The sequence below is a fragment of the Brachyistius frenatus genome, unplaced genomic scaffold, assembly GCF_029030835.1.
Source record: "Brachyistius frenatus isolate BFR_SWC_R1_liver_20210118 unplaced genomic scaffold, ASM2903083v1 Contig_545, whole genome shotgun sequence".
NCBI classification, from domain to species: Eukaryota; Metazoa; Chordata; class Actinopteri; family Embiotocidae; genus Brachyistius; species Brachyistius frenatus.
Genome location: NW_027211144.1, coordinates 6,260 through 32,063, shown reverse-complemented (window position 1 = coordinate 32,063; position 25,804 = coordinate 6,260). Strand labels below are relative to the sequence as shown.

The window sequence follows — 25,804 nt, the reverse complement described above, 5'->3', positions numbered from 1 at the left end:
TTTCTATAAATTTCCTAACTATCGTACATAATCTGAATCTGACCTCAATGACTAACAGTGTTAGAAGGAAATGTAATTTTTCTTTTATTTCTTATGGAGGTATATGTAAACATTTACACCAGTTACACCAACTTTGCTGTAAGTAATAACAGACTGTGTGGATAATGCAAAAAGGCAGGTTTGTAAAAAAGAAAAGAAAATTAAAACATTAAGACATTTTGAAGGTTACAGACGAATTCCACTGGACAACATAATTGGATGCATTGCTACTCCTGAACATGTCTTCTGGTGGCATCGCTGTTATTGCTGTAATCCTTCAATCAGATTCAGTTTGTCTGAAAGTTCATCAAGTGAACAGATAGTCAAGGAAACGGCATTTTATGACTTATTGTCATTAAAAGTACTAATTAAAGGCAAGCTAGTGCAATTGTATAGCATTTTCAAAGGCATACGGTGAAAACGTATTTCTCTCACATGTGAACCACAACTTTAAAATCGTAATTATTAATATGATTTGTGGATTTTCCTAAGCATCATCCTGGGTTCAGATAAAGGATATGTTTTCTGCTCAGCTCCTGAATGGTCGACTGTACTTTTTTCTGGAACACAATCTGTGCTTCACACATGCAGGCATCTTGAGTTATTTCACCCCTCATTTCCTCTGAAAAAAACAAGAAAAAGAATGAGAAAAGTCAAAGAATGTGAGAGGTCTTTCGTCGTGTCATCATGTTGTCTCTTTGGCAGCTCGGTATAGCAGCAGCCAACATTTTCAGAAACCTCTAAAGTTCAAAATGAGCATAATTTGTTACGAGTTGAAGAAATGTGAGGTATTGTTTTAAATTTTAATAAAAAAAAACTACCTGAAATGATTACTGATTAATGTATTTACAGCAGCAGAGATTAAGTACAATAATGATTTTTATTTTGTGAGTGAGATCAGGAAATGTATTAAAATGTTTTTATCACTTGAATTAGTGAATCATCACCTCGAGGTGCCCATGATGAGGTCAGCTTTTACTGGGATTTTAAGATAGAATCATTTAACAATAATTCAAGCAATATATCCACAGACATGTACAACAATAAATCAGTTATTGCTGCTTTGCTTGGAGCAAAGCTCTCCATTAGCTCATTTTACAACTTCCATTGCAGCACCACTATCTCGCTCCTTAAACCAGCATTGGGCATTTTTATGTTCTATAAACCGTGCTGGACCAGTCGAGGTACTGCTGTTCGCTGGACTTGGTAGCCTTGGTTACAGTCAGCTGCAGACTTTTACACAACTGAAGAATTAAAAAAGAAAGACATTAATATCATACAGTTACTACTGAAATAAAACGGACACACTTTATCCCAATTCTAAACCTCTTATCAGCGTTATGGGCTTGACGTTAGTCTGATGTGGAGGCTGGTTCTGGTCTGTTTGCGCAAAATCTCAGCAGTTTATGTAAGATGACAGAGCTGCAGACTGAACTTTAACCTTTTAAAAACACACCTATTTTTTTAGGCCTCTGCTCGAAAATTGCATACCCATAATAAAAAGAGTACATCTCTGCAACCACAATAAAAAAATATTATATATTTTTAATATAAATATTTTTAATAATAAAGGGAACACTTGTGAGATTTGTTCAGATGTGTAAATATCAGTATATACGTCCATATTTTAATGATAGTTTTGCTAAGTCTTCTCCCTGACAAGGACTTAAAGGATTAAGAGATAGAAACAACATTGCTACTTCCTGTAGCGTATGTAAACTATTCAAAAAACGTCAAGTGTAAGCACACAAGCTGCATGAAGTGAATTTCTGGTGTGCCAGTTGTATGTTTTATGCCTCTGTGGTGGCGATAGTCATAGCTGGAGACCTTATGTTTTCAGGTTGTCCCTCCATCTGTCAGTCCAGACCCGATATTACAAGAATGCCATGAGGGAATTTCTTTAAACTTGGCACAAACATTCACTTGGTTTGAAGGCTTAACAGATGAATGTTTTATGGTCAAAGGTCAAATTTTAAGCTAACTGGGACCTCATGTCCCCCTCATCCGTCTGTCCCATTCTGATGAATGTGATATCTCACGATTCCTTGAAGTCATTTCTTGAAATTTGACACAAACAACTTCAATTTAAAGATTAAATTACATTTTGGGGGTCAAAGGTCAATGCCAAAGCCTTATCAAATGGACCCATATTTATGAATGCAAAATTTCTTAAAATTCTTCTTCAAACATTTACCAGGACTCACAAAAATAGCTGGGCTCACGTAGATTTCCAGACCATGCACATACAAATTTCAGTACATCTTGAGGGCCTGTGTGTAACACGACTTTATAGCTATAGGAAATCTATGATTTTGAATTATCAATAACGCACCAAAATATTGAAATACTGGCATCTCACCTTAAGTAATCTTAAACAGTTTGGTATGTTGTGAAAACAGCTCTTGTCAAGTCAAGCACATGGTCCATCCCTTGTTTGATAAAGTGGGGATAGAGTGTGCATGGACTCCCTGGTCAGCAGTAGAAGCCTTGGTTGATTGTCTCTGAGGGCTTACTGAAACCAACGGCATATCTGCCACAACTTTTGGTGAGCTTGTGAGAACTTTGTACATTTAGGTAGAAATTACACAACATAGACAACCAAGGATTCATTGTGCAGTCACCATGATGTATGTTGACAAAAAGTGCAAATTCTTACGTGAACACGTTTTCTGGTCTGCATTCAACACATATCCCACTCGACACTTGCAGCTGTAAGATTCCCCATTGTTGATACAAACATGTTGGCAGTCATGTCCCTGAGCACAAGCATCTGAACCTGGAGAGAGACACTAACTGGCTTGGTAACTCAACAACAAACTCTTTGCTGTCATTCTGTATTATATTCATGAAACCACCTGCCAAACCGATTCGTGGATCTGTTATGGGATAACACAAATTATCCTAAGGTACTGGAAAAAAAAGTTGAAAGAAAAACGTTTCTTACGTGAGCATGTTTTCTTATCCACGTTCAGCACATATCCCACTCGACACTTGCACATGTATGAGTTTCCATTGTTGACACATATGTGCTGGCAGTCATGTCCCCGGGCACATGCATTTGAACCTGAACCTGAAAGAAAAGCTCACACCTTAGCAACTTAGTCTTATGGCGCACAAAATAATCACTTGGCATTTTGAAGAGTCTTCTGTTGCAGTTCCCTTTAACAGAAGATGATCCAACAGCCATGAGGAACTAGTCCTGTGGGGATGCTCTGAGATGCTGGATCACGCCACAGGCACAAAATACGCATATTGGAAAAACACAAAAAATCTTACGCGAGCATGTTTTCTGGTCTGCATTCAACACATATCCCACTTGACACTCGCAGGTATACAAATCACCATTGTTGACACAAATGTGCTGGCAATCATGTCCCTGGGCGCATGTATCAGATCCTGAAAAGAAACACTTCCACATCTGACTGACTTCTTCTGATGACATCATTCAAGGAGCTCTTAACCTCACGTGAATTCTCTGAATGATCAAATGTCCTTTATCAAAGTTAATGAAATCTTGTGTGTCTTATTGTTCACAATTTTAGTCTAGAAAACAACACAAGATACTGGAAAACATGAAAAAGGTCCAGGTTCTTACGTGAGCATGTTTTCTGGTCTGCATTCAACACATATCCCATTTGACATTTACAAATGTACGAGTCATCAGTGCTGACACAAATGTGCTGGCAGTCATGTCCCTGGGGACATGTACCTGAACCTGAAAAGAAGGTTTCACATCTACTAATTCAGTTTACATCAATAAGAAAACTCTTGGAAAAACATCGACCTCATGATGGGTCGTTATGGCAGGGCACTTGAAATGAAACCGAAAACACATCTAAAAGGAGGGATCAGGTTCTTACGTGAGCATGTTTTCTTATCTGGATTCAACACAAATCCCACTCGACATTTGCAGGTGTATGAGTCATCACTGTTAACGCAAATGTGCTGGCACTCATGTCCATATCCACAGAGATCAGAACCTGGAAAGAGACCACATGTGATATCTCATCTCATCAGTAAAGTAAATATTGGCCTGTTAGAGCCTCTGGCTGGCCATTCTTCCTTTTACAATTGACAGGAATTGGTACACATCCTGTACTACTTTCAGCACCTCTTCCAAGCCAGTCACATTTCTGAGCCGGGTATCTAATTTTGAAAAGAGACTTGTGAATATTTATGATTTTTATATAAACTTAAGCCATGTAAACAATACTGTACCTATCAGCCCCAGCGCCCCAACTTGCTGCCTGTTAAACATAAAGCCACTATTTGCATACATTATAAACTACAAGAGTAAACTCCAAGAGCTGATGTCCAACACAACCAACATCTTTAATCCTCCAGTTAGAGACCTTTATAGGATGTCTCCAAGGAGCAGGACTCTCACATTTAGATTATAGTTGAGTTGTTTTATGCAAGCATGTCATGACACTTGGAGGTATAATTCCACTTTTGATTAAAAAAAATAATGTGCTGACAGTCCTGTGCCTTTTTGTTTACATACGTCTGAACCTGAGGAGAGACTCTTGATTTAAGCTAATTACACCTGCCCCAGTAGCCAGTGTTGGAGGTTTAATGAGCCACTAGCATCAGAGAACCTCACACTTCACCACATGCACATCAAAGATAAAAACCAAGTTCTTACGTGAGCATGTTTTCTCATCAGCATTCAACACATATCCCGCATGACAAGTGCAAAGGTATGAATCGCCATTTTTGGCACAAATATGTTGGCAGTCATGTTTCTGGTCACATATGTCCAAACCTGAAAAAAGAACACTTTCACGAACCAAGTTTGGACTCAGTGGGCCATTGTGCATCTTACAATTAGCCATGAGTGATTAGCATTTCTTTAATGGCTGTGGGCATTATCTTTTACAACTTCCCTACATTTAATCAAGAAACGTGTACAAGATAATAAAAGTACAGAATACGTATTTGAAACTGCTAACAAACATGCAGGACTATGTTTCCTAGTATACAATCATCACAACAAAACTCAACCATTCTATTTGCTGTTTATCTAAGAGTTACAGTATGTACTCCCTGTACTTCCATATGCATCAGCCAGGTCAGAACTTTCAACAAATTTCAACACATTCAAGTGCTTGTGAATTTGTTTTTCTAACACAAACACTGTCGTATCTTTCAAAAATGTATTTCACAAAGCAGCCTTTGCAACATTTTATCAAGTAGTTCTAATTCAGTCATTTAGAGGGACACCTGACACTTTGCACTAGGACATAACAATCACAGCTATGAGCGAAACCTCAAAAGAGACACCTCCACAGCTAATGTCCACTGATACCGTTAGTAATGAAATGCTTGGGGTTGCTTCAGATTAGCCCGAATTAATGAAAAACGTATAAAGCCATGAACTCTTATCTCCATATCTCCTGTTCACGTACACTCGTACACGTATGGTAAACATAGCCCTGGGCTGACAGGTGTATCACATGCCAAAGCATGTAACATACTGTCAGCCCACTGGAGGGAATGTACGGGTCACATTTGGTCTTGAGTAAATGTGAAAAGAGCACGGCCAGCGTCCAATAAAGAGGTCATCTGCACAAAGAGGGACATAGTCTGGATCATTAGGCAGGTCTGGGGTGGGCAGATGGAACAAACTAAGGACTTCCCAGCAATGAGGGTTTGATGCTGTGAAAAAAACAATGTGTATTTTTTTTTAAGCAATGTTAAGGCAACATATTTAAATGTATGTTAACTAACTTATGTGACGTAAAATTACTTATTTTATCTTTATCTATTATCTTTTACTAATCCTAGCCAGGTAGTTTTTTTACCTAACCGCAACCAAGTATTTTTTTCCTAATCTTAACTATGTGTTTTTTGGTAGCTAAACCTACGGCACCTTGTTTTTCATGCTTTTTTGTGGCAAAATGAACCACAGAACAACAGACACTGCAAACGGATGCATATCAACTGATGGAGCTCTTGCGTGGGCATTTTTTTTTTTGGTCTGCATTCAACACATATCGAGAGAGAAATCAATGCTGACGCAAATGCTGGCTGTCATGTCTCTGGACACATGTATCTGAACCTGAATATAGACACTCCAATTTGTAACGAAGGTAGTTTGTGAAGCTTATAATACATTGTGATTCAATTTATAATTCAAGTGATGGCCATACATTGTACCTCGACGTGCCTGAATACCAGTCACTCAGGTTTCTTCGCATTCAAATAAAAATCACAATTTACTTCCAAAACACTGAGAACAATCTACAAGAGTTGATATTCATGCATGTAAAGCCTAGTGCTTTACTGGCTCTTGCTGTCTGAATTCAAGTTTTTGAATATGAAAATACCAAAATTTAAATCCATCCATGCAAGTAAATAACAGGTTCTTACGTGAGCATGTTTTCTGGTCTGCATTCAATACATAGCCCTCCTGGCACTTGCAAAGGTAAGAATCAGCATTTGTGACACAAATGTGCTGGCAGTCATGTCCCTGGATACACACATCCGAACCTAAAAAGAGACACTTCGAAAGCTAAAACCATCTGCTCAGCCATTCTGGGCTCGTTGTGGTGCTTAGCACAGGCGTAGCCACATATTTTATGCCTTTTATTTAATTAGCCTTACATTTTATTTTATTTTTTTAAATTAATGTAATGAAGCAGTGACACTGCACTTCAAAGCTTGAAAGACATGCATTATCATAGGCCATGCAAGGGTCTTACGTGAGCATGTTTTTTGGTCTGCATTTAACATGTATCCAGATCGACACTTGCAGATGTACGAGCCATCACTGTTTTCACAAATGTGCTGGCAGTCGTTGCCATGGCCACATGGATCAGAACCTGAAAAGAGACACATCCATATGTAGGTGACATCTAATGACATCAGGCATGTAGAGTTTGGCCTGCTGGATGTTCTGTGTGGCCATTGTTGTGTTCAGGTTTAATAAGAACTATGGTTATATGCTCCATGCAACTGCATCAGTCTTTCTCCAGATTCATCAAGTTATTCAGAAGGAGCTCAACACCTAACAGTGTACATGAGAAACCCATCAGTGATAAATCGCTGATAAATTCATTGTCAGCGTATTTGCAACTTGCCAATTAAGTTAATCAATAACTTCCTCATATATTAATCCGTAATTGCTGTTGCAATTTATTTGTATAGGAACACAACTTCTAAGAGACAGGTTTGAAGAGAAGTAACAGCGATATTAGTCACAGAGAAAGTTCGTAGTTTGTACAAAACAAAACCTTAAGAGTTGTAGGCTATTCACAGTTATGTTCTTATTCAGAGCAACCCTCCAGTCTAATAACAATACATGGTGGTTTATGATCTGAAAACAATACCGCAGTTGTCTGAAGACATCTGCCACGGGCCCGCTGAGCTCTCAAGGAACAGTTATCAAAGCAAGATTTGTCATTACATGGTGATATGTCAATGGTGTTTGTATTACTGAGATTCCCCTGGATAGACTTTAGGGAAATGAGCTAACAAGGGGCTTCAGACAAACAAATCATTGAACCTACAGTTTTCTCACAACATAATATAATCATAATAGCTAGTAACCGTGGTTTACTCTTTTTAAAATGAAGGCACATTTCCATTAAAATACAGTGAAGCTGATTTTCACACCTGTATCCAACTTGAGAGCTATTACATGCATATATTGATCTGCCTTTAGGATGGCATCATAAAACACAGTCTCCCCATTCCACACACAGTGGCACAGTAGGTCAGCCGACACAAAAAGAAGAAAACAAATCACAAAAAACTTTAACTTTTGCCATAACACAGTGCGACTTTCTCGAGCAACACACGACTTTGGCCAATCAAAAAGCTGCCGGGCCATCTTTTTCCATTATTACCAAACCAAAGTATCAATCTCAAGATGACATCTGCCTCCAGAGCACAAACATAAATCTGTTCCATGCCCCTTATAGCATTAATGTCAGTCTACCAACTGACAGTTCCTTCAAATCTGTCAGGATTCTTCAGCTCTCGAAAACACGTTTTCTGGTCTGCATTCTAAACATCCCATTTGACCTTTCAGATGTACAAATCATCAGTGCCGAGACACATATGTTGGCAGACAAGTCCCTGGGAACATATATCCAAAGCTGAAAGGGAAATCTTTCACATCTGACTACCATGAAATACGCTTTTGATTGACAGGGGTCAGTGTTACAGCTCATATAAACTAAAGTATCTCCTGTTCAGTTGAGCCAAGTTGTGTCCTCTTAAAAAAGTCCCTCACAAACTGTTAATATGTACAAGTAAATGGAGGATATATAGAAAATAGACAATAAATTGTATTTCTTACGTGAGCATGTTTTCTGGTCTGCATTCAACACATATCCCACTTGACATTTGCAGACGTACGAGTCATCATTACTGACACAAATATGTTGGCAGTCATGTCCTTGGGCACATGATGCATCTGAACCTGAAAAGAAACACTTCCACATCTTAAAAAAATGTTGTCTAACTACATAAGTCAAACTGTCCTAATTAGTCATATTTCATACAAGTACAATTTATCCTTTAAATGAACGTAATTATGGTTTCACTACTCGATGTTGAAAGGAAGCTCCGGGGTTGGCGCTACACGTCAGATCAGGTGGCTGTGGAGTGAAAGTTTAGATGTCGACGTTCTGCCAATGTGCCTTGGACTGTTTATTCTGTATATAGCTGTAGCTTCATTTGGATTTTTGTGATCTAAAGTACATGATTGAAAGTTTATTTATGTTTTGAAACAATAAACCTTTTGTTTGTTTGTTTCAAAACATAAATAATTCAAACCGACATATGCAAATACTTCTCTGTTTGCCTCTGCTTCAGAGACAGCAGACTGGATCAGGGCCGGGTTTAGAAACTTATGGCCAAAGCATCGCACCGATCTGAATAGCGGGGCAAAATTGGATATTGATTGAAATTGTCTTAAATTTAATGCCCTGGTTCCTGGCAATGATAAATAATACATTATTAATAGTTCCACTGTTTATTCAGCGTAATAAATAAATGTCAAACAGACAATTTGAAAAAGCCTACCAATTAAAAAAAAGAAAACTATTTTGTAACTCCAAAACAGCCAAACTATTTGTGGCCATTGCTTTTCGGGTGCCTTGTGTCTCTTTGGAGTTGATGCACAGCTCTTTGGGGGTTCTATTTAGTCATTACATGCACTAAAGGAGTTGCGTTTTTATTCTTTTTGTCATTTATGCTCTTCTGGTTATTGGCCCCTGAGGTCTTATGATCATTTAAGGTAGTATTACCGGCCTTCATGTATTTATGAAAACCAATATAGCTATTTCTCTTAAAAGCTTAAATCAGCTCTATAGAGAAAGCTCATGTCCTGACATGAGCATGTTTTCTGGTCTGTATTCAACACATATCCCTTTCGACACTTGCAGATGTACGAGTCATCACTGTCCATTCAAATGTGCTGGCAATAATGTCCCCCGGGCACATGATGCATCTGAACCTGAAAAAAAACACTCCCACAACTGACTGAGACAGTTTTGAGATAATAAGTAAGGAGGCTTTTGTGCAGGCTTTCACTGTGCCCTCATTATTTAATTTGTGCTGAATAGTTTCTGCCATAATCTATTCACCGCAAACCAAAACAAGTATCAACAGATGGTATGCAGTGTGTCTACAGCACAAAGTACCACAACCACTAATGTTCAAAAGGAGTTTAAACAGCTTGTGAATGTGGAATTCCAACACGCTATCAAAATTACTTTCATAAATATATTATGTTAGACATTTCTACTTCTTTTCCGTTCAATTCCAGATCAAACTTTAGGCAAGATTCAGTCAAAATTCAGTCAAAACAGAAATGTGAGCCATGTCCTGCAGTTTTCAAGTTTTCAAAGAAATACAAAAACATAGTCAGACACTGAGACAATTATAAAAACATTAATACAAAGATAAAGATTCTTACGTGAGCATGTTTTCTTGTCCGGGTTCAAGACAAAGCCCGACTGACACTTGCAGTTGTATGAGTTGCCGTTGTTGACACAAATATGCTGACAATTGTGTCCCCGAGCACATGCCTCCATACCTGAAAAGAAACACTTCAATGTCTGATTGGATTAAGTCTCGTGAAATCAGTTGTATTTTGTGTTGTATCTCTGTATTAGTACGTTGTAAGTCTGTATTGAGTAATCTGTCACATGCAGGTTAGTTTGCTTGATCTCTGCGCTTCATCTACAGTGATGGTGCAGTGAATTTGTACCGATTGAAAATTGTTATTTGTGGAAACAAGACAAATATTCAGCTGTTACACCATAGGTTTTGATTTTAAATTATCAGAATAAAAACCCATCTTTTTAACAGCAAAAATTCCATGCAGTACAAAATCCAAACACAAACTCTACTGAAGGCTCACTCTTCAGTAATCGTTGTGTGTCGTCACTAGTGTTATCACTGCGGTGGACATACAGTCTCAGTGAAACACAGATTTTATTATGAATTCACTCCACAGGTTCATGCAGTCATGAACAAATAGTGCTCTTCGGTTTGCGTTACTGGAAGCCTGTCGTTAACACAAAATGCAACCAGGATGAATGTTGCATGACGAGCATGTATAACTTCAGCTTGCAAGTTTGGGTGGTAACAAAAAGTTGGACATAAAAATGTAAATACTGATATTTTTGAATCCACTTTCTATTTGAGCACAATGACTGAGCTATGGGAGGGGGGTGGGGGGGTTCTGTGCAAAATATTTTTTAATGTAAGAATAGTACTTGTATTTTGAAAGCCTCTTACTTCTTACATCGCAAGTTCTGATATCACCCAAACGTATCATATCAACGAGCAGCTGGGCTGGATCAAGCCTTCCTGAAGCCAACATAATACATGACATAATATATGTGCATTTTGCAAAAAATAAGTAAAAGCGTCATAACGCTTTTTTTTTCTCCTGAAGATGAAACAAATGAGCTAAAACTATTGAACTCTAAGGGCGTAGTTTGCAGGTATTGGAAAGACTCCTGTCTTTGAGCTAAGCGATGCTAACCAACTGCTGGCCCAGGCTCATATTGAGCAGACAGATATGAGAATACGAAACAATCTTGTTATCTAAATTTTGGAGGGAAAGCAGTATTAATATTTGTCGAGCCATTCCTGCAATTGGCCTATAGCCTTTTTTCTTTTAATGAGCGTCTTCAAAAATAATGAAAACTTTGTGCCAAATGTAGGCTACACTAAAAGACATTTCCACTCGAACAGACTCGAATCATACTCAACGCAAGTTTGTTTAGTTTTTGCCTTGCATTACAAGTGTCTGTTAATCATCTGTCAGAGACTGCGGAAGCACAGCTTCAGATAACAGAGCAGGGCTCATGGCATTGGGCTCAAAAACGCAGCACAGCGAGTGAGGAGCAGCGTCCTCCCAGTGAAAAGTACAGACATCATCATGTTGGGTTTCAACCATTTTAAAGTATTCAAGGGATTTTACTCTGAGTCAGCAGATTATCAGCGATCAGAGGTTTGTCTTCTTCTTTAAGTTGGTTAATGTATAACTTATTGTACATGCTTAATGCTAACTGCATTAATACTACTCTACTTTTTCACCATCTGCATGGCAGCAGCTAGTGAACACCTTTTGGTAGGAATTCCAAATAAAACAAGTGGCGGTAAATCACTGGTTACCTTTGCCCTTGTTCTTAGGAGCAAAGAAGAAGACCAATGACTTTAGAATGGAGATTCCCTCTATGGTGCTGCCCATACAATCACAGGTGAATACAAAAGAACGGATCTGACATACCCTTCTTTCCTTTATCGTCACGTTCAATATTTACTCCTTTACCGGCTTTCCTGCCACCTAGATCTAGTCCAAAATCATCAATTCCGGCATCTATTGGAATATCTGCACTCCCATTATCATCATCCTTACCACACAAGGTTTCCCTAAATTTGAAAGTGAGCTTCTCTATGACACCATAGGTCTCCACATAGAAGACATGGTCGTCATGGGGTTGGCTGGCCATGAGCCTCAGGGACGCCATATCAGCTCTGTCCACTCCCACCGCGTAGATCTCGATCCCAGATGTTCGTGCTGCCGCTGACACCTCCTCCACCTTGTCCTGGGGTCTCCCATCTGTCACTATGATGGCCACCTTGGCGATGTTCGGGGAGCCAGTTCGAGCCCCTGCCTCCACGGTGAAAGCTTTCTCCATGGCGGTTTTGATGGCCATGCCCGTCATGGTGCCTGAGGCGAGGGGCTCAACTCGAGTCAGCGCCTTCTTCAGGGACAACTTGTCGAAATACGTCTTCAGTAGAAACTCAATCTTCACTGTGCTGGCATAATTAACGAGGCCGACTCGAGTGGCATCGGAGCCAATCGCCAAGCTGTCCACCATATCTTGCAGGAACTCCTTGGCCTTTTCAAACTCAGCAGGGCGTACACTGCGAGAGCTGTCTATGATGAAGACCAGGTCTATTGGCCGATTTTTGCAGTTGGACCTTGTTGCTGTAAAAAAAAAAAAAAAAAAAAAAAAGTTTTCAATGGATTTGCAAGTGTGTCTGTTTTCAGACAGAGTGCAATATGACAACAGTTACTATTGTAAAGGAGAAACTGATTTAATGTTATATTGAAACCAACACAGGAGCTCCTATGGATGTATAACCCATTGCATCGCACGCACACATTTCTTCCACTATTTGCTTAGTTGGCCAGTTCACCCAAGACTTTTTTTTATTTTTTATTAAGTCAAAAGCTTTGCTTATCTTAAGTGAAAAAAAATATTCGATTCATATTGAGATAAATGTTAAAATGACATAACAGTTAAAATCTCACCTCTCAACTATCATTATACCGAAATCAGGAAATGTAAGAATGCTTATAAAACACTGATGTAATACTGGCTGAATGCAGGTGATGTAAGAAACTAATGATGAAATTACTTGGTACACACGCTAATCAACCTTTTCTCTAGCCAATAAAGATTAAACCTTGAAAAAAAAGACTATTCTGGGGCATGATTCAGTATTAAGAAGCAAAGAGGGTGGAGGATTGATTTTTCGCTGTGGCATTATTAGTATAGAAAGATTTCATTAAAAATGTATATATAATTCGGTATGTTAGGGGGATATGGCTTACATGTGAGAGGAAAGCCAAGTCATAACTCCTCACCTATCTTTATGGTGTTGATTAAGGTTCAGTACCTGCACTAGCGCTGATGGATTCAGGAGAGCTACTCAAGTCTTGAGTTTACTGCCAGGATATAAATGGAGCAGGTTTGAGTTGCAGTGATGAGGGCAGCTGACTTTTCTGTGGTGGCTGGTGATGAAAGGGCTGATAGCGAGGATGAAACCTGGAATTTGTGCCACCACCACCAGCTATGCAAAGCAAGAGTGAAAAGGCAGAGGGGAGAGCATTGGCATTGGTTGCTTTGATTTAAGGAGGCAAAATGAGCATGCAGAAATAGTTTTTGATGAGTTTTTGATGATTTCATTTATGAATTTTCTCCAGAACATCAGAAATGTATTTGTTTTATTTCTAAACAAATCAAATACTCACTAAAGGCTACATTTGGGACTGGACAAAAAAGCTGAAAAGGCCTAATACAAATTGCACAGACTACATTAACCACATTGCATTCCAAAACCCTCCAGTTTCTGACTCACACTTGGGATCCTTGCATTTATCATGGAAAAAAAAAGTTCCATAAAAAAATCTTTACTGACCATTTGTAAAACTGCACTCACGCTTCCGCATGCACAGCACGTGGATTAATCGTGACAACTAAAAGGACACAACATCCACCAACTAACCTTCAACGTCGGGTGCGCGGCTCTCCTGCGACTGAGTCAGGTGGTTATTGGTGCCTGCCCGCCGCTGCTTGAAGTCCCGGATGGTCTTATCACCCCGTTTGACTTCTTGGAACATTTCTGCATTTGGTACTTCATCCGAGGTTTGTTCAATAGATCTGATATCTTCGCGGCGCTCATGTACCCGCGGGGGGACCTGCGGGGACACTCGTGGGATCAGAGGACGAATCTGCCTGTGCAGTGACCGAGGCTGCGGTAAAGTTCCCAGAGATCCCGATGAGAGGATTCCAATAAAACAGACCAGTCTCCACGTTAACGAAGTCATGTTGTCTGCGCGCAGTTAATTTTTTTCTGTGTCCCTCCTCCTGGTGTCCTCTGGGTGTCCACTAGCCTCCTACTACTGAGTGTAGCCCTTTTATATGACCCGGTCCACGCATGCAACATCAGCGGAGGGAGCCAGAGACCCAATCAAAAGACTGCCCAGAATAAGTGAGGGTAGTGCCTGAGCAGCAGCATCTGGTTTTACTTCACTAATGTAATATCGTCCTTGAATTCTGGGATTTGATCAAATTTTGAAGTTACATTCAAAGTAATTATATTACAATATATATATATATATATATATATACAATGGTACCCTATGGTAGTAGAAATTGTAATTAATGAATCAGGAGACAGGCTGTTAGAAGGGAATCAGTCGGTAAATGTCACAAAGTAAAGCATAGTTTTTAGGTGTGCTTCCATTCAGCAGCAAATAGTTTAATTTCTCAATATTTTACACCCTTCCATTATTACTCAAGATTTCTTATTCAAACAACAATCAGCTCATGTGATACCCTACAATGTTATCAATTCCATAACCAAACAAAAAAAAATTAAAAATTAATAAAAAAAAATAGCTCTACCTCGACCACAAAATGCAGTTTACATCTATCAGTGAGAGTAATCCAATAAAATAATACAACACTTCTGCAGGGGCTATACTGTTAGATTACTAGCAAGAGGAATGCAAAAGATGTCAGTCTTTTTCAGAAGGTGAAAATTTTTTTTAAAAAACAATAGTTTTTTTTTTAACTGACTGTAGTATTGCAAATATGCATAAAGCCTTCATACAAACAAGAGACATTTGCCTAATGTGTTCTTTGATTTTGACTTCTGTCTACAAAAAAAAAAATACATTTAGACTTGATAGTGGGCCCAAAATAATTTGCCACATGCAGCATCGACAGCATCATTTTCTCCATATTACTCTAGCGTTGTGCCTGTGACAAATGCCATGTGACTGATTTAACAAAAATACACTGCTCCAAAAAATAAAGGGAACACTTAAACAACACATCCGAGATCTCAATGAATGAAATATTCCAGTTGAAAATCTTTATTCATTACATAGTGGAATGCGCTGAGAACAAAATAACATAAGAATGATCAATGGAAATCAAAATCATTATCTCATGGAGGTCTGGATTCAGAATCACACTCAAAATAAAAGTGGAAAAATCAGATCACAGGCTGATCCAACTTCTGTGGAAATTCCTCAAGACAAGTCCAAATAAGGCTCAGTAGTGTGTGTGGCCTCCACGTGCCTGTACGTCCCTACAACGCCTGGGCATGCTCCTGATGAGACCACGGATGTTCTCCTGAGGGATCTCCTCCCACACCTGGATCAAAGCATCAGTCAACTCCTGGACAGTCTGTGGTGCGACGTGGCGTCGGCGGACGGAACGAGACACGATGTCCCAGATGTGCTGGATTGGATTCAGGTCTGGGGAACGGGCAGGCCGGTCCATAGCATCGATGCCTTCATCATGCAGGAACTGCTGACACACTCCAGCCACATGAGGCCGAGCATTGTCATGCATCAGAAGGAACCCAGGGCCCACTGCACCAGCATGTGGTCTTACAATGGGTCTGAGGATCTCATCCCGGGACCTAATGGCAGTCAGGGTACCTCTGGCTAGCAATATGGAGGGCTGTGCAGCCCTCCAAAGAAATGCCTCCCCAGACCGTCGCTGACCCACCGCCAAACCGGTCACACTGGAGGATGTTGCAGGCAGCAGAACGTTCTCCACGGCGTCTCCAGACTCCGTCACGTCTGTCACATGTGCTCAGTGTGAACCTGCTCTCATCCGTGAAGAACACAGGGCGCCGATGACGAAGCTGCCAATCTTGGTGTTTTCTGTTAAATGCCGATCGCCCTGCACAGTGTTGGGCTGTAAGCACAGGCCCCACTTGTGGACGTCGGGTCCTCGTACCGCCCTCACGGAGTCGGTTTCTGACCGTTTGAGCAGAAACATGCACATTAGTGGCCTGCTGGAGGTCATTTTGTAGGGCTCTGGCAGCGCTCCTCCTGTTCCTCCTGTTCCTTCTTGCACAAAGGAGCAGATAGCGGTCCTGCTGCTGGGTTGTTGTCCTCCTACGTCCCCCTCCACGTCTCCTGGTGGACCGGCCTGTCTCCTGGTATCTCCTCCGTGCTCTTGACACTGTGCTGACAGACACAGCAAACCTTCTTGCCACAGCGTGCATTGATGTGCCATCCTGGATGAGCTGCACTACCTGAGCAACTTCTGTGGGTTGTAGACACCGCCTCATGCTACCTCTGGTGGCGAGGGCACTGGCACAATGCAAAAGTGGCCAAACATCAGCCAGAAAGGACGAGGACAGAGAAACGGTCTGTGGTCACCACCTGCAGAACCGTTCCTTTATAGGGTTGTCTTGATAATTGCCTCATTTCCACCTGTTGTCTGTTCCATTTGCACAACAGCAGGTGAAATTGATTCATAATCAGTGTTGCTTCTTAACTGGACAGCTTGATTTCCCAGAAGTGTGATTGACTTGGAGTTACATTGTGTTGTTTAAGTGTTCCCTTTATTTTTTTGAGCAGTGTATAAATGAATCCCTTTTAAGGCAGTTATATGTAACACATTGCCCTCTCTTGGCTCGTGGTGCAAAGCGCGCCTCTGTGGTTTTGGTCTGACTTGAGGGAAAAAACAAATGACATACAGTATTTCAAATGCTGTGAAATACATAAAGCTGCCTTGTCTAAACCAGTTTATCAGCTGAAGGTGGCAGATCATTTGATAATGAATTATTATGTGACCATCGAAGAGTCACTTCACTAGCGATTCAAATCACCTGGCTGTCTGCGTGCCAATCCAGAGTTTCAAAGATATTAATAGCAGGGCAGGTTTTGCATTATGTGACAGGAAATTTAAATTTTCAAAGAGTCACACCTTCCACAAAGGGACTTTTTATGAGAGCTGTTGCTCAGGAACAAGTTCATACTCTAGAGAGAAGAACAAATGCACATACTGCATGCTTTGACTCTATGCAGCCACAATGTTGTTGTGGTTATTTGTCAACTTTATGAGTATATTTTGCACCTGTTTAAGAGAGAATAATTTTCGGCGTGCATACTCTCCAGGTGATATCATCATTGGAGGACTTCTCCCTCTTCACCAGCAAACCAATAGAAGCACAGAACATGGAAAATTCTCCTGTGTGGAGTAAGTATGAAATTAATCTAATTACATCACTGTAATAAAAAAAAAAAAAAATGAATCACTTGAAATTTAATCTGTCCCCTGTCAATTTTTGCAGCTATGACTTCAAAATTTTCCTACACAGCCAAGTGATGATTTACAGCATCGGAGAAATAAATCAGCGCACTCCAAGACTTCTCCCCAACTTCACTATAGGATACGACATCCACGACACTTGTGGAGATGTCAGCCATGCCATCAGAGCAACACTCCAGCTGCTGAAGAACCAGTCAGACCCTCACAGCTGTTTACTACCTGCACACCCTGACTCTGCTTTACCTGAACCCCAAACCAAGGTGGTGATCGGTGAGAGGTATTCTGAAACATCGATAGCTGTTGCGCGTATTTTTGCTTTGTCATCAGTTGCACAGGTTTGTCCTCACTGTATTTTCTACAAACTGCAGTTAGAAACTTATATGGAAGCTAATAATTTGAGTTTAAAAATACAGTTAAATCAATATTTGTCTTTAGATTTAAATGCATCACTGTTGCAAATTTTGTGCGGAACTATTTTAACATGATTTTGTTCCTGTTTGTTACAGATCAGTCACGCATCAACAAGCGAGCTGCTCAGCAGGAAGTCCAAGTTCCCCACTTTTCTGCGAACAGTCTCGAGTGATGAATATCAGACAAAGGGCATTGCTTTGCTGGTGAAGAAGTTTAATTGGAAAACAGTGGCCATTGTGGGAAGTGACGATGAGTATGGGAAATACGGCACTGATCGCCTCAAGGACCACTTCATTAAAATGAGCATCTGCATTGAATTCATTGTCATCCTGCCTGACAACTTTATGAATACGAAATTGGCTGAGCTGGTAGAACAAATCGGTAACTCCTCGGCTGAAGCCATCATTGTGTTCACCAAGGACACCAATGTTGAAATGATCATGGACGCTGCCATTAAGAAAAACTTGAGCAGAACTTGGGTTGCAAGTGATACGTGGTCCACCTCTTCAAAGATCTTTACAATGCCAGACATTGAGCGGGCAGGGCAGGTTTTCGGATTCATCTTTAAGAGGAATGAGGTGCCAGGATTTAAAGACTACGTCATCTCAATGTTTAACAGAACTCCTAACACCTTTCTCCAATATCACCTCACTCAATATCCCCTGTGCTCAAATCTGTCTGAGGAGAACGGAGGAAACTGCTCGCTAACAAACGGCCGACAATGCCTGGACCCAAGCTGCTTGGCCACTTACATTGACCAGGATGAATCTTACAGTATTTATTTAGCTGTTCAAGTCATCGTGGAGGGTCTCAGACGCTTGCTAAAATGTGATCACCAACAGTGTGAACGTAGCACCAAATTTACAGCCTTGGAGGTAAAGTATCTTGCTCATATATATTGTACGGCTGCTATATGTCTTGAACAAATATGTGTTAGACAATTTTTTTTTTTGACAGTTAGATTAGATTAGATTAGATTAGATTAGATTAGATTAGATTAGATTAGATTAGATTAGATTAGATTAGATTAGATTAGATTAGATTAGATTAGATTAGATTAGATTAGATTATACTTTATTAATCCTACAGTGGGGGAATTTAGTCAATAGGAAGATAGTAGATAGGAAGTTTGCAAAGTTTCTCAAGTCTGTCTTGTGAATATGAAGCCAGCAGCCAGTTATCTTAGCTCGACATAAAGCATGTGAAATGGCTGTCGACGATGGAAATGACAAATTGCTTTTCTTGGGTCGATTATGTGTGTTATTTGACCATTTCTTGCTAAATGCTTCAGATCTTGAATTTACCATGAGGTTGGTAGAAAAGCAACAGTGACTTTAGGAAATTACTGCTTTTGGCCAAGAAATAGTCAAAACATTACTCTCCTTAAAACTGCTGCATGTTCTCAAATCCTGGGTTTATAGATTTAAAAAAAAGCTGATGAGAAGATTTGTATAGTGTTTCAAGTCCTCATGCAAAGCTAACTGGTTGCGGCTCACATTTACTGGACAGTTGCGACAACTACAAAAGAGTAAATAAGAGCATTTTCTGGCAAGTAAATATATTCCTGAAAACAAACAAAAGTTCAAATGTATTTTTTGACATTTATAAAATGTAAAAAATTTACACACTTACGCTACAAAATTCCTAACATCTATGGCTGTTTCGTTTATGAAATACAATACATATTTATTGTACTTTCATTTATTCAGTTTCATAAGAGAATGTGATTTGTTTTATATTAGTTTTGTTTTGTTCATGGTTGTCTCCACAGCTTTTCAAGGAAATCCAGAATGTCAACTTCACTGTGAACACCACACATATATCCTTTGACAGAAATGGAGACCCCAGTTTGGGATATGATATTGTTTACTGGAACACGTCTGAATCCCAACAAGGCACAAAAATAATAACTATTGGAGAGTACTGGCCAAATGGGGAAATCAAAGTCCCTGAATATTTTCAAAACATAAAAACTATGGAGGTGAGATGAAGATTTCTTTATCTATTTTATTCCTTTGATAATTTATGAATATTATTTACTGCTTCTGTTGTTTCCTTTAAAGAGGACTGCTTACAACTGCTCTAAAACGTGTAAACCCGGACACGAGTTGAAAACGCAAAGAAAAAAGTGTTGTCCTGATTGTGTTCCATGTGCGACTGGAGAGTTTTCCCCTGGAAACGGTGAGTGTTATATTACAAATCCCAACAGAATAATGTCTACTGATATACAGTTTCCTTCCATATTAATACATGAGGGCTAATAGGGGAGAGTTGTTTTTACAATCTGTAGCTGAGTGCACAGCTGACTAACAAATTGTAACAATAGTTAGAGGGATATTTAGATGCCTCTAACTATTGTTAGACTCCTCCTTTACATTAAGTAATATTGCTGGTTTTGAAAATGAAATAATTGTATTTTAGTCTTGATAAAAAATACTCACCATGATGGGAAATTCCAGAACACGATTGTATTTTGAGAAATTATGTTTGGTGTCTGTATTTAATTTGACATAAAAAGGAAGGCATAAGATAAAAAAAATTGGGGGCCGTTTTAATTAAAACTTCCTCTCTCAAACATTTCCAACCAACCTCTTGTCTACACCACCTTCTGCCCCTAAAAATGTTCATACAGCCCACAGATAAGAGTTAAGGGTTGTGTATTTGATCTCACTGCCACCATACGTGTTAGAGCCAAACCTTTACTTCCTTATTTTTGCAGTAATATTTTGTACATAATTTTATGATTGGCTATAGCAAAGGAATACTAAGTCATCTTACGTATTCGGGGTAACAGGTCAAATTTATAAAAATATAAAAATACTCTTATTTACTAATTTTATATTCAAATGCTCAGGTTTAAACTCTTGTTGTTGCATGTCCTGAGTTCCCACATGTCAGTTTTGCATGTATTGCATAATGTCACTCTTACAATACCGTACTGTAATGTTGATCAGATATTGCAGTTTATTACTTCCTCATTTGAGTACAACATAAAATATTATATTTATGGATTTCTATGATATTCCTTTTCAAATGAGTTTATTCTTCAGAATGAATAAGCAAAATATCCTTTCTTTTCCTATTAAGTTAAAGTTGCATTTCTTTGTTTACCTCTACAGGTACGGCATGTAAGCGTTGTGGTAAAAAGGAGTACTCAGACGACAAACAGCGGAACCGGTGTTTCAAAAACAGTGATGTATTTCTCAAGTGGTCAGCCCCCTTCTCCATCATTTTGGTTTCGTTTGGATTCTTTGGGATAATCATTTCGATTGTGTTTGCAGTTCTGTTTACAATCTATCGTGGAACTCCCATTGTGAAGGCAGTTGGAGGTTATCTGTGCTTCTTGGAGCTTTTTTCCCTGATGGCCAGCTTCATCCTTTCTTTTAGCTTCATCGGCAAACCCACCAAGGCTTACGTCTGTTTTGGCCTGCCCCTTTTTGGTTTCGCCTTTTCCATCTGCATCTCCTGTATTCTGGCTAACTTGCTTCAGATCTTGGTGGGCTTCCAGTTTGACCTGAAGGTTGGATCCTGGGTGAAGAAGCTTAACTACCCACATGCCGTGGTGACCATCGTCTCTGGGGTTCAGTTGGCCTTATCTGTGTCATGGCTGACCTTGATGCCCCCGCTCCCCAAAGAGATAATATCAGCAAGAATGAACCTGCACCAGTGTACGATGTGGTCCAATGGGTACTTTATTGCCATGATAGCCTACCTTGCTTTCTTGGCCCTCATTTGTTTCCTATTTGCAATCAAAAGTAAACAGCTGCCAGATTTGTATAAAAATGCAGTTTTAATCAGCATCAGTATGCTGCTGTTTTTAATCATTTGGATCATCTTCATCCCACTTCTTCTCAGTTTGACAGGGGAGTACAAACCGGCTATTGAAAGTGCAGCCATTCTCATTTCTAGCTACAGCATCCTCTGCTTTCACTTGGCCCCTAAATGTTACATTATGGTGTTCAGGAAAGAGCTTAATAATGAGAACGCAATTACTGAGTACATCAGGAGGCATTATGAGCAGAAGGGCATGAATGTGGTGAAATCATAATTGTACATACATATCCATACATTTATTTTGTAGCTGTTATGTAAGAATTATCTGTACAGAAAATCATCTTTGTGTGGTGATATCAGAGCCATTGAGTGTCTCAAACAATTTAACATGTTGTAGAGACTTACACATACAAAGACTTGAAGCTGCAATGGCCCCAAAAATACTGAAATGGAGGTGAGCATACTTTTGTAAATGAGAGATTTAAGTTCCTTGTTCTAAATAAATTTGCAAAAAACACATTTTCACTTATCATTTTGGATTATCAAGCGCAAATTGGTGGGAATGAATGACGAATTAATCCTTCAAACATGAAATCTACAACACAATAAAGTCTGTAAGGGGACTTTGCTGATTAGTTTAATCTAATCCTTTTTTTGTACTGATCAAACAATATGTTAATTAATTGAATGAATAAAAAGCTGTTACAGTTTCAGAGTGGCTGTTTCCAGCCCTTGTGCTATGCTATCCAAAATGTAAAACGTTTCCTTTATCTATCTGAGTGTTATCACACTCTGCATTTTTTCTCTTTTCTACCTGTAGAACCTGTTTAGGTATAACCTATATCATATATTTATATACATAATAGAGGTAAATGCAGGTTTTTGGGTGATGTGATTACTCTTTACTTTAAACTGATCTGTACAGAGTGTATAATTGTCCTTTTGTTTCTATTATTTGTATTTGTCATATATTATTTCAAATACAAGTGACATATTACTCACAAAAACAGATTAACTCAAGACATTATCAACTGAATGATATTTACAGTTTCTTTAATTATGGCCGCCAGCATAGGAAATGTTTATGTAACCTTGTGTTTGGTAATATGGTTATTTTTTTCATTGAAAGCATCAAACATCAGCAAGCTGTCCATGCGACACCGATAATCTGTAGAGCTGTGGATACGTTTCCTGAATATTAAATGTAATGTATGTCCACACAATAAACAACCAGTTTGACTTAAAAGTCTTCATTTGCAATATTACAACATGAGGCCGAACATAATTATTTGGCTGCTTTAACGTTACACTACAAGGAAGGTCTAAAAGCCAGGTGTAGTGAGTAGATAAGCATGTTTGAATGTATTTATACTATATATGAACAGATCATTGGAACGACAGCCAACTCAAACACACAGACAATAATTATTCCATTCATCCTGAAGGTTAACTGGGTCTTACAATTGTAATGGAAACTTTGCTCAGCAATAGTTCAGAAACAAAGATGATCCATTATTTGCAAGATTCAGGCTTGTTTTAAATTCCAGCTGTGTTGTGTAGAATCAAATAAAGTCTAAAATGACTTCCGTGCTAATGTACATCCCAGGACCAGACAATGTTTTGATTCTAATTGCTAATTAAAACTGCAAGCAGTGATGTACGGGCCCTCGCACTCTGGCGCGCCGCCTCCCCAAAGCCGTCTCCGCGTATACCCGCTTAAAGTTGCTATTTTTGACTCGTTTCCTGTCTCAAGCAGGGGGCGTTGGCGAGCCGTTTTGCCACACCCACTCGCAAAACACATCAGATGTATCGTCTCACCACGCCGGACGTATGTCACTCGTTTCGTGAGGTTTCAAGCATCCGTTGACCTTAAACACCAACTTCCTGTGTCACGGCGAGCGAGCCGTTTGGCCACGCCCATTCGCGTGCAAACCGGAGTATCCAAACATTTACAAAAAAACAGTCACAGAGAGAAACAAATACTTGGAGATGAAAGTAAAAACATCAGAAGTGTCAGTCGGAATATTTAAAATAAAACTCGGTGTTGCCAGGCGGCCGGACATGCTGCAGGTGGTGGTGGTGATGATGATGATGGTGATGATGATGAGGAGGAGGAGGTGCTGCTGCTGCGACACACACTGATGTGCGCGAACACTGACTGAAGCAGAAACCAAGAGCTTCATCTCAGCAGCTGATGATGACAATGACGGCAGAATTGGAGCAGAGGAGTTCCAGACTATGGTTCTGTCCTGAGTCGTCCTGAGATGAACAGAGCTCAGATCTTCAGGTCCTCAGTCATTTCCCCACCACTGGAGTCTTCTGATTCCGGCTTCCCCTCTCAGGGATTTCATTTGTTTTCTATTTAATTCTGTGTGAACTATTTTTTTATTTTTTTTTATTAAATGACCTTTTGTCATTCTAAAGACAGCAGCGTTAAAAAGGTAAATATAGTTTATTTAACTGGAAGATACAAAAAAAAATTATATTGAGATACTGTATGTGAATTTAACATATTTGATAGGCATAACAAAGTAAGGGGTAAAACTTCATATTGTTCACAAAGGCAGTACTGGTTGGTTTACAGTGCGTTAACGAGTGCGTTTTCGAGTTTACTAATGGTAGAATAATCAGGTGAAATGGAACTGACACGATGCTGTTAAAAGGGAAATGTGTGTGTGTGAAACGAGCCTTCCTCTTTCACCTCCTCCTTCTCTCAGCTTCCCTCAAAGACATCACCTGAACTTCACCTCTGTGATGAGTTCATATTCACGAGGTAAAACAGGAGTGTGTCACGAAGGAATGTGGTCTGACAGGCCAGTCTGGTTTTTAGGGTGCGAAGCCCCGTTGTTTTTCCAAGGAATTATTTTTCTCTTTCCTTATTATTCTTACGTAAAGTGATTTGCCTTTTTGGAGGCTTTATCATATTCAAAAACTCATGAAAGTGGACACACATATGTCTCCCGGTGAGGAGACGGCTTCGGACCTCGCACTCCAGCGCGCCGCCTCCCAAAAGCCGCCTCCCCGAAGCCACCTCCCCGACGTGCAGTGCGCGAGGGACCGCATATACCCGCTTAAAGTTGCTATTTTTGTCTCGTTTCCTGTCTCCAGCAGGGGGCGCTAGCGAGCCGTTTGGCCGCGCCCACTCGCAAAACACATCAGATGTATCGTCTCACCACGCCGGATGTATGTCACATGTTTCGTGAGGTTTCAAGCATCCTTTGACCTTAAACATCAACTTCCTGTGTCACGGCGAGACATCCAACTTTGCCGCATCGTCACGGCGACACCCATTGACAAAGTCGAACAAATGTCTCAATATATCATCAACTACATGTTTAGGTTATTGTGACCCGACTTTACGTTCATGGGATCAACCAGCTCGACGTAGAATGTGAAAGTATGAAAAGTGTCATTTCCAGTGGCCAACAGGAAATTCAAATGCGACCAAACTTGCGGTAGATATTCTTTGGATAGTAAATATACATGTTTTCAAGGAGGTCAGCAGTGATATTAAATATCTTCCTGTAATGTGTAGTGTATGCAAAACTTTTTCAATTTCTCCAAACGTTTGAACTTCTTTAAAAGTTGAATCACCATCAACAGGTGGAATCTGAACCATTAATAGCAACCTTGGTGAAGTAGAATCTTTTACCTGTTGAGTTAACCAGACTGTCGGCTGAGTCTCTGGAAGCTCTGAGTGAACTCCGTGGTACACTTTCTCATGCCACGACTCATTCTCCGCCACAGAAGATAGTCCTGCGGTCTACGACGCCGACTTCCAGCGTGAAACAACCTCATGAAGACACGGGTTCGAGCCCCGCTGAGGTAACACAACACACACTTGGTTCACGGTTTACCCGCCGAGGTAATGCAAAACTCACGGTTTACCCGCCGAGGTAACGCAACACACACATGGTTCATGGTTTACCCGCCGAGGTAACGCACGAGGTTCACGGTTTACCCGCCGAGGTAACACAACACACGAGGTTCACCGTTTACCCGCCGAGGTAACACAACACACGAGGTTCACGGTTTACCCGCCGAGGTAACGCACGAGGTTCACCGTTTACCCGCCGAGGTAACGAACGAGGTTCACGGAGGGTGAGACCTCCTAAGGCGAGTCCCTGTAAGGGTAAGCCACAAACCAAAGGTAAAAAAATAAAAGTCCAAAAGAGACTCTTTTTTTTTCATTGTGTACTAGTTGAGTTGCCTCACAGTGAGAAGTAACTTGAGGCATGTCA

At 40.0% G+C, this 25,804-nt stretch overlaps 2 protein-coding genes across 2 annotated transcripts; one reads left to right on the top strand and one right to left on the bottom strand.

The window, feature by feature from the left end:
- Window positions 1-300: 300 nt before the first annotated feature.
- Window positions 301-14,135, bottom strand: LOC138614668 (matrilin-3-like). The gene is made up of 8 exons (XM_069688226.1): window positions 13,804-14,135; window positions 11,795-12,499; window positions 9,968-10,087; window positions 6,412-6,531; window positions 3,635-3,754; window positions 2,984-3,109; window positions 560-661; window positions 301-350 (listed from the first exon to the last, which is right to left on the bottom strand). The coding sequence occupies exons 1-8, from the start codon at window positions 14,123-14,125 to the stop codon at window positions 301-303; spliced, it is 1,665 nt and encodes a 554-aa protein (XP_069544327.1). The 5' UTR covers window positions 14,126-14,135.
- Window positions 14,136-17,139: 3,004 nt separating this feature from the next.
- LOC138614672 (G-protein coupled receptor family C group 6 member A-like) lies at window positions 17,140-22,793 on the top strand. Its single transcript, XM_069688231.1, has 6 exons — window positions 17,140-17,306; window positions 17,401-17,713; window positions 17,885-18,664; window positions 19,561-19,770; window positions 19,853-19,970; window positions 20,909-22,793. Exons 1-6 carry the CDS (start codon window positions 17,140-17,142, stop codon window positions 21,835-21,837), a joined length of 2,517 nt encoding a protein of 838 aa, XP_069544332.1. The 3' UTR covers window positions 21,838-22,793.
- The last annotated feature ends 3,011 nt before the right edge of the window (window positions 22,794-25,804 follow it).

Excerpts from the sequence above, each read along its gene's own strand:
- LOC138614672 (XM_069688231.1), top strand. The coding sequence starts at position 17,140 with ATGTTGTTGTGGTTATTTGTCAACTTTATGAGTATATTTTGCACCTGT. Across the intron at positions 17,714-17,884 it reads CTTTGTCATCAGTTGCACAG|ATCAGTCACGCATCAACAAG; the intron begins GTTTGTCCTCAC and ends TGTTTGTTACAG. Across the intron at positions 18,665-19,560 it reads CCAAATTTACAGCCTTGGAG|CTTTTCAAGGAAATCCAGAA; the intron begins GTAAAGTATCTT and ends TTGTCTCCACAG.
- LOC138614668 (XM_069688226.1), bottom strand. The coding sequence starts at position 14,125 with ATGACTTCGTTAACGTGGAGACTGGTCTGTTTTATTGGAATCCTCTCA. Across the intron at positions 12,500-13,803 it reads CCGCGCACCCGACGTTGAAG|CAACAAGGTCCAACTGCAAA; the intron begins GTTAGTTGGTGG and ends TTTTTTTTACAG. Across the intron at positions 10,088-11,794 it reads TGACGATAAAGGAAAGAAGG|GTATGGAGGCATGTGCTCGG; the intron begins GTATGTCAGATC and ends GTTTCTTTTCAG.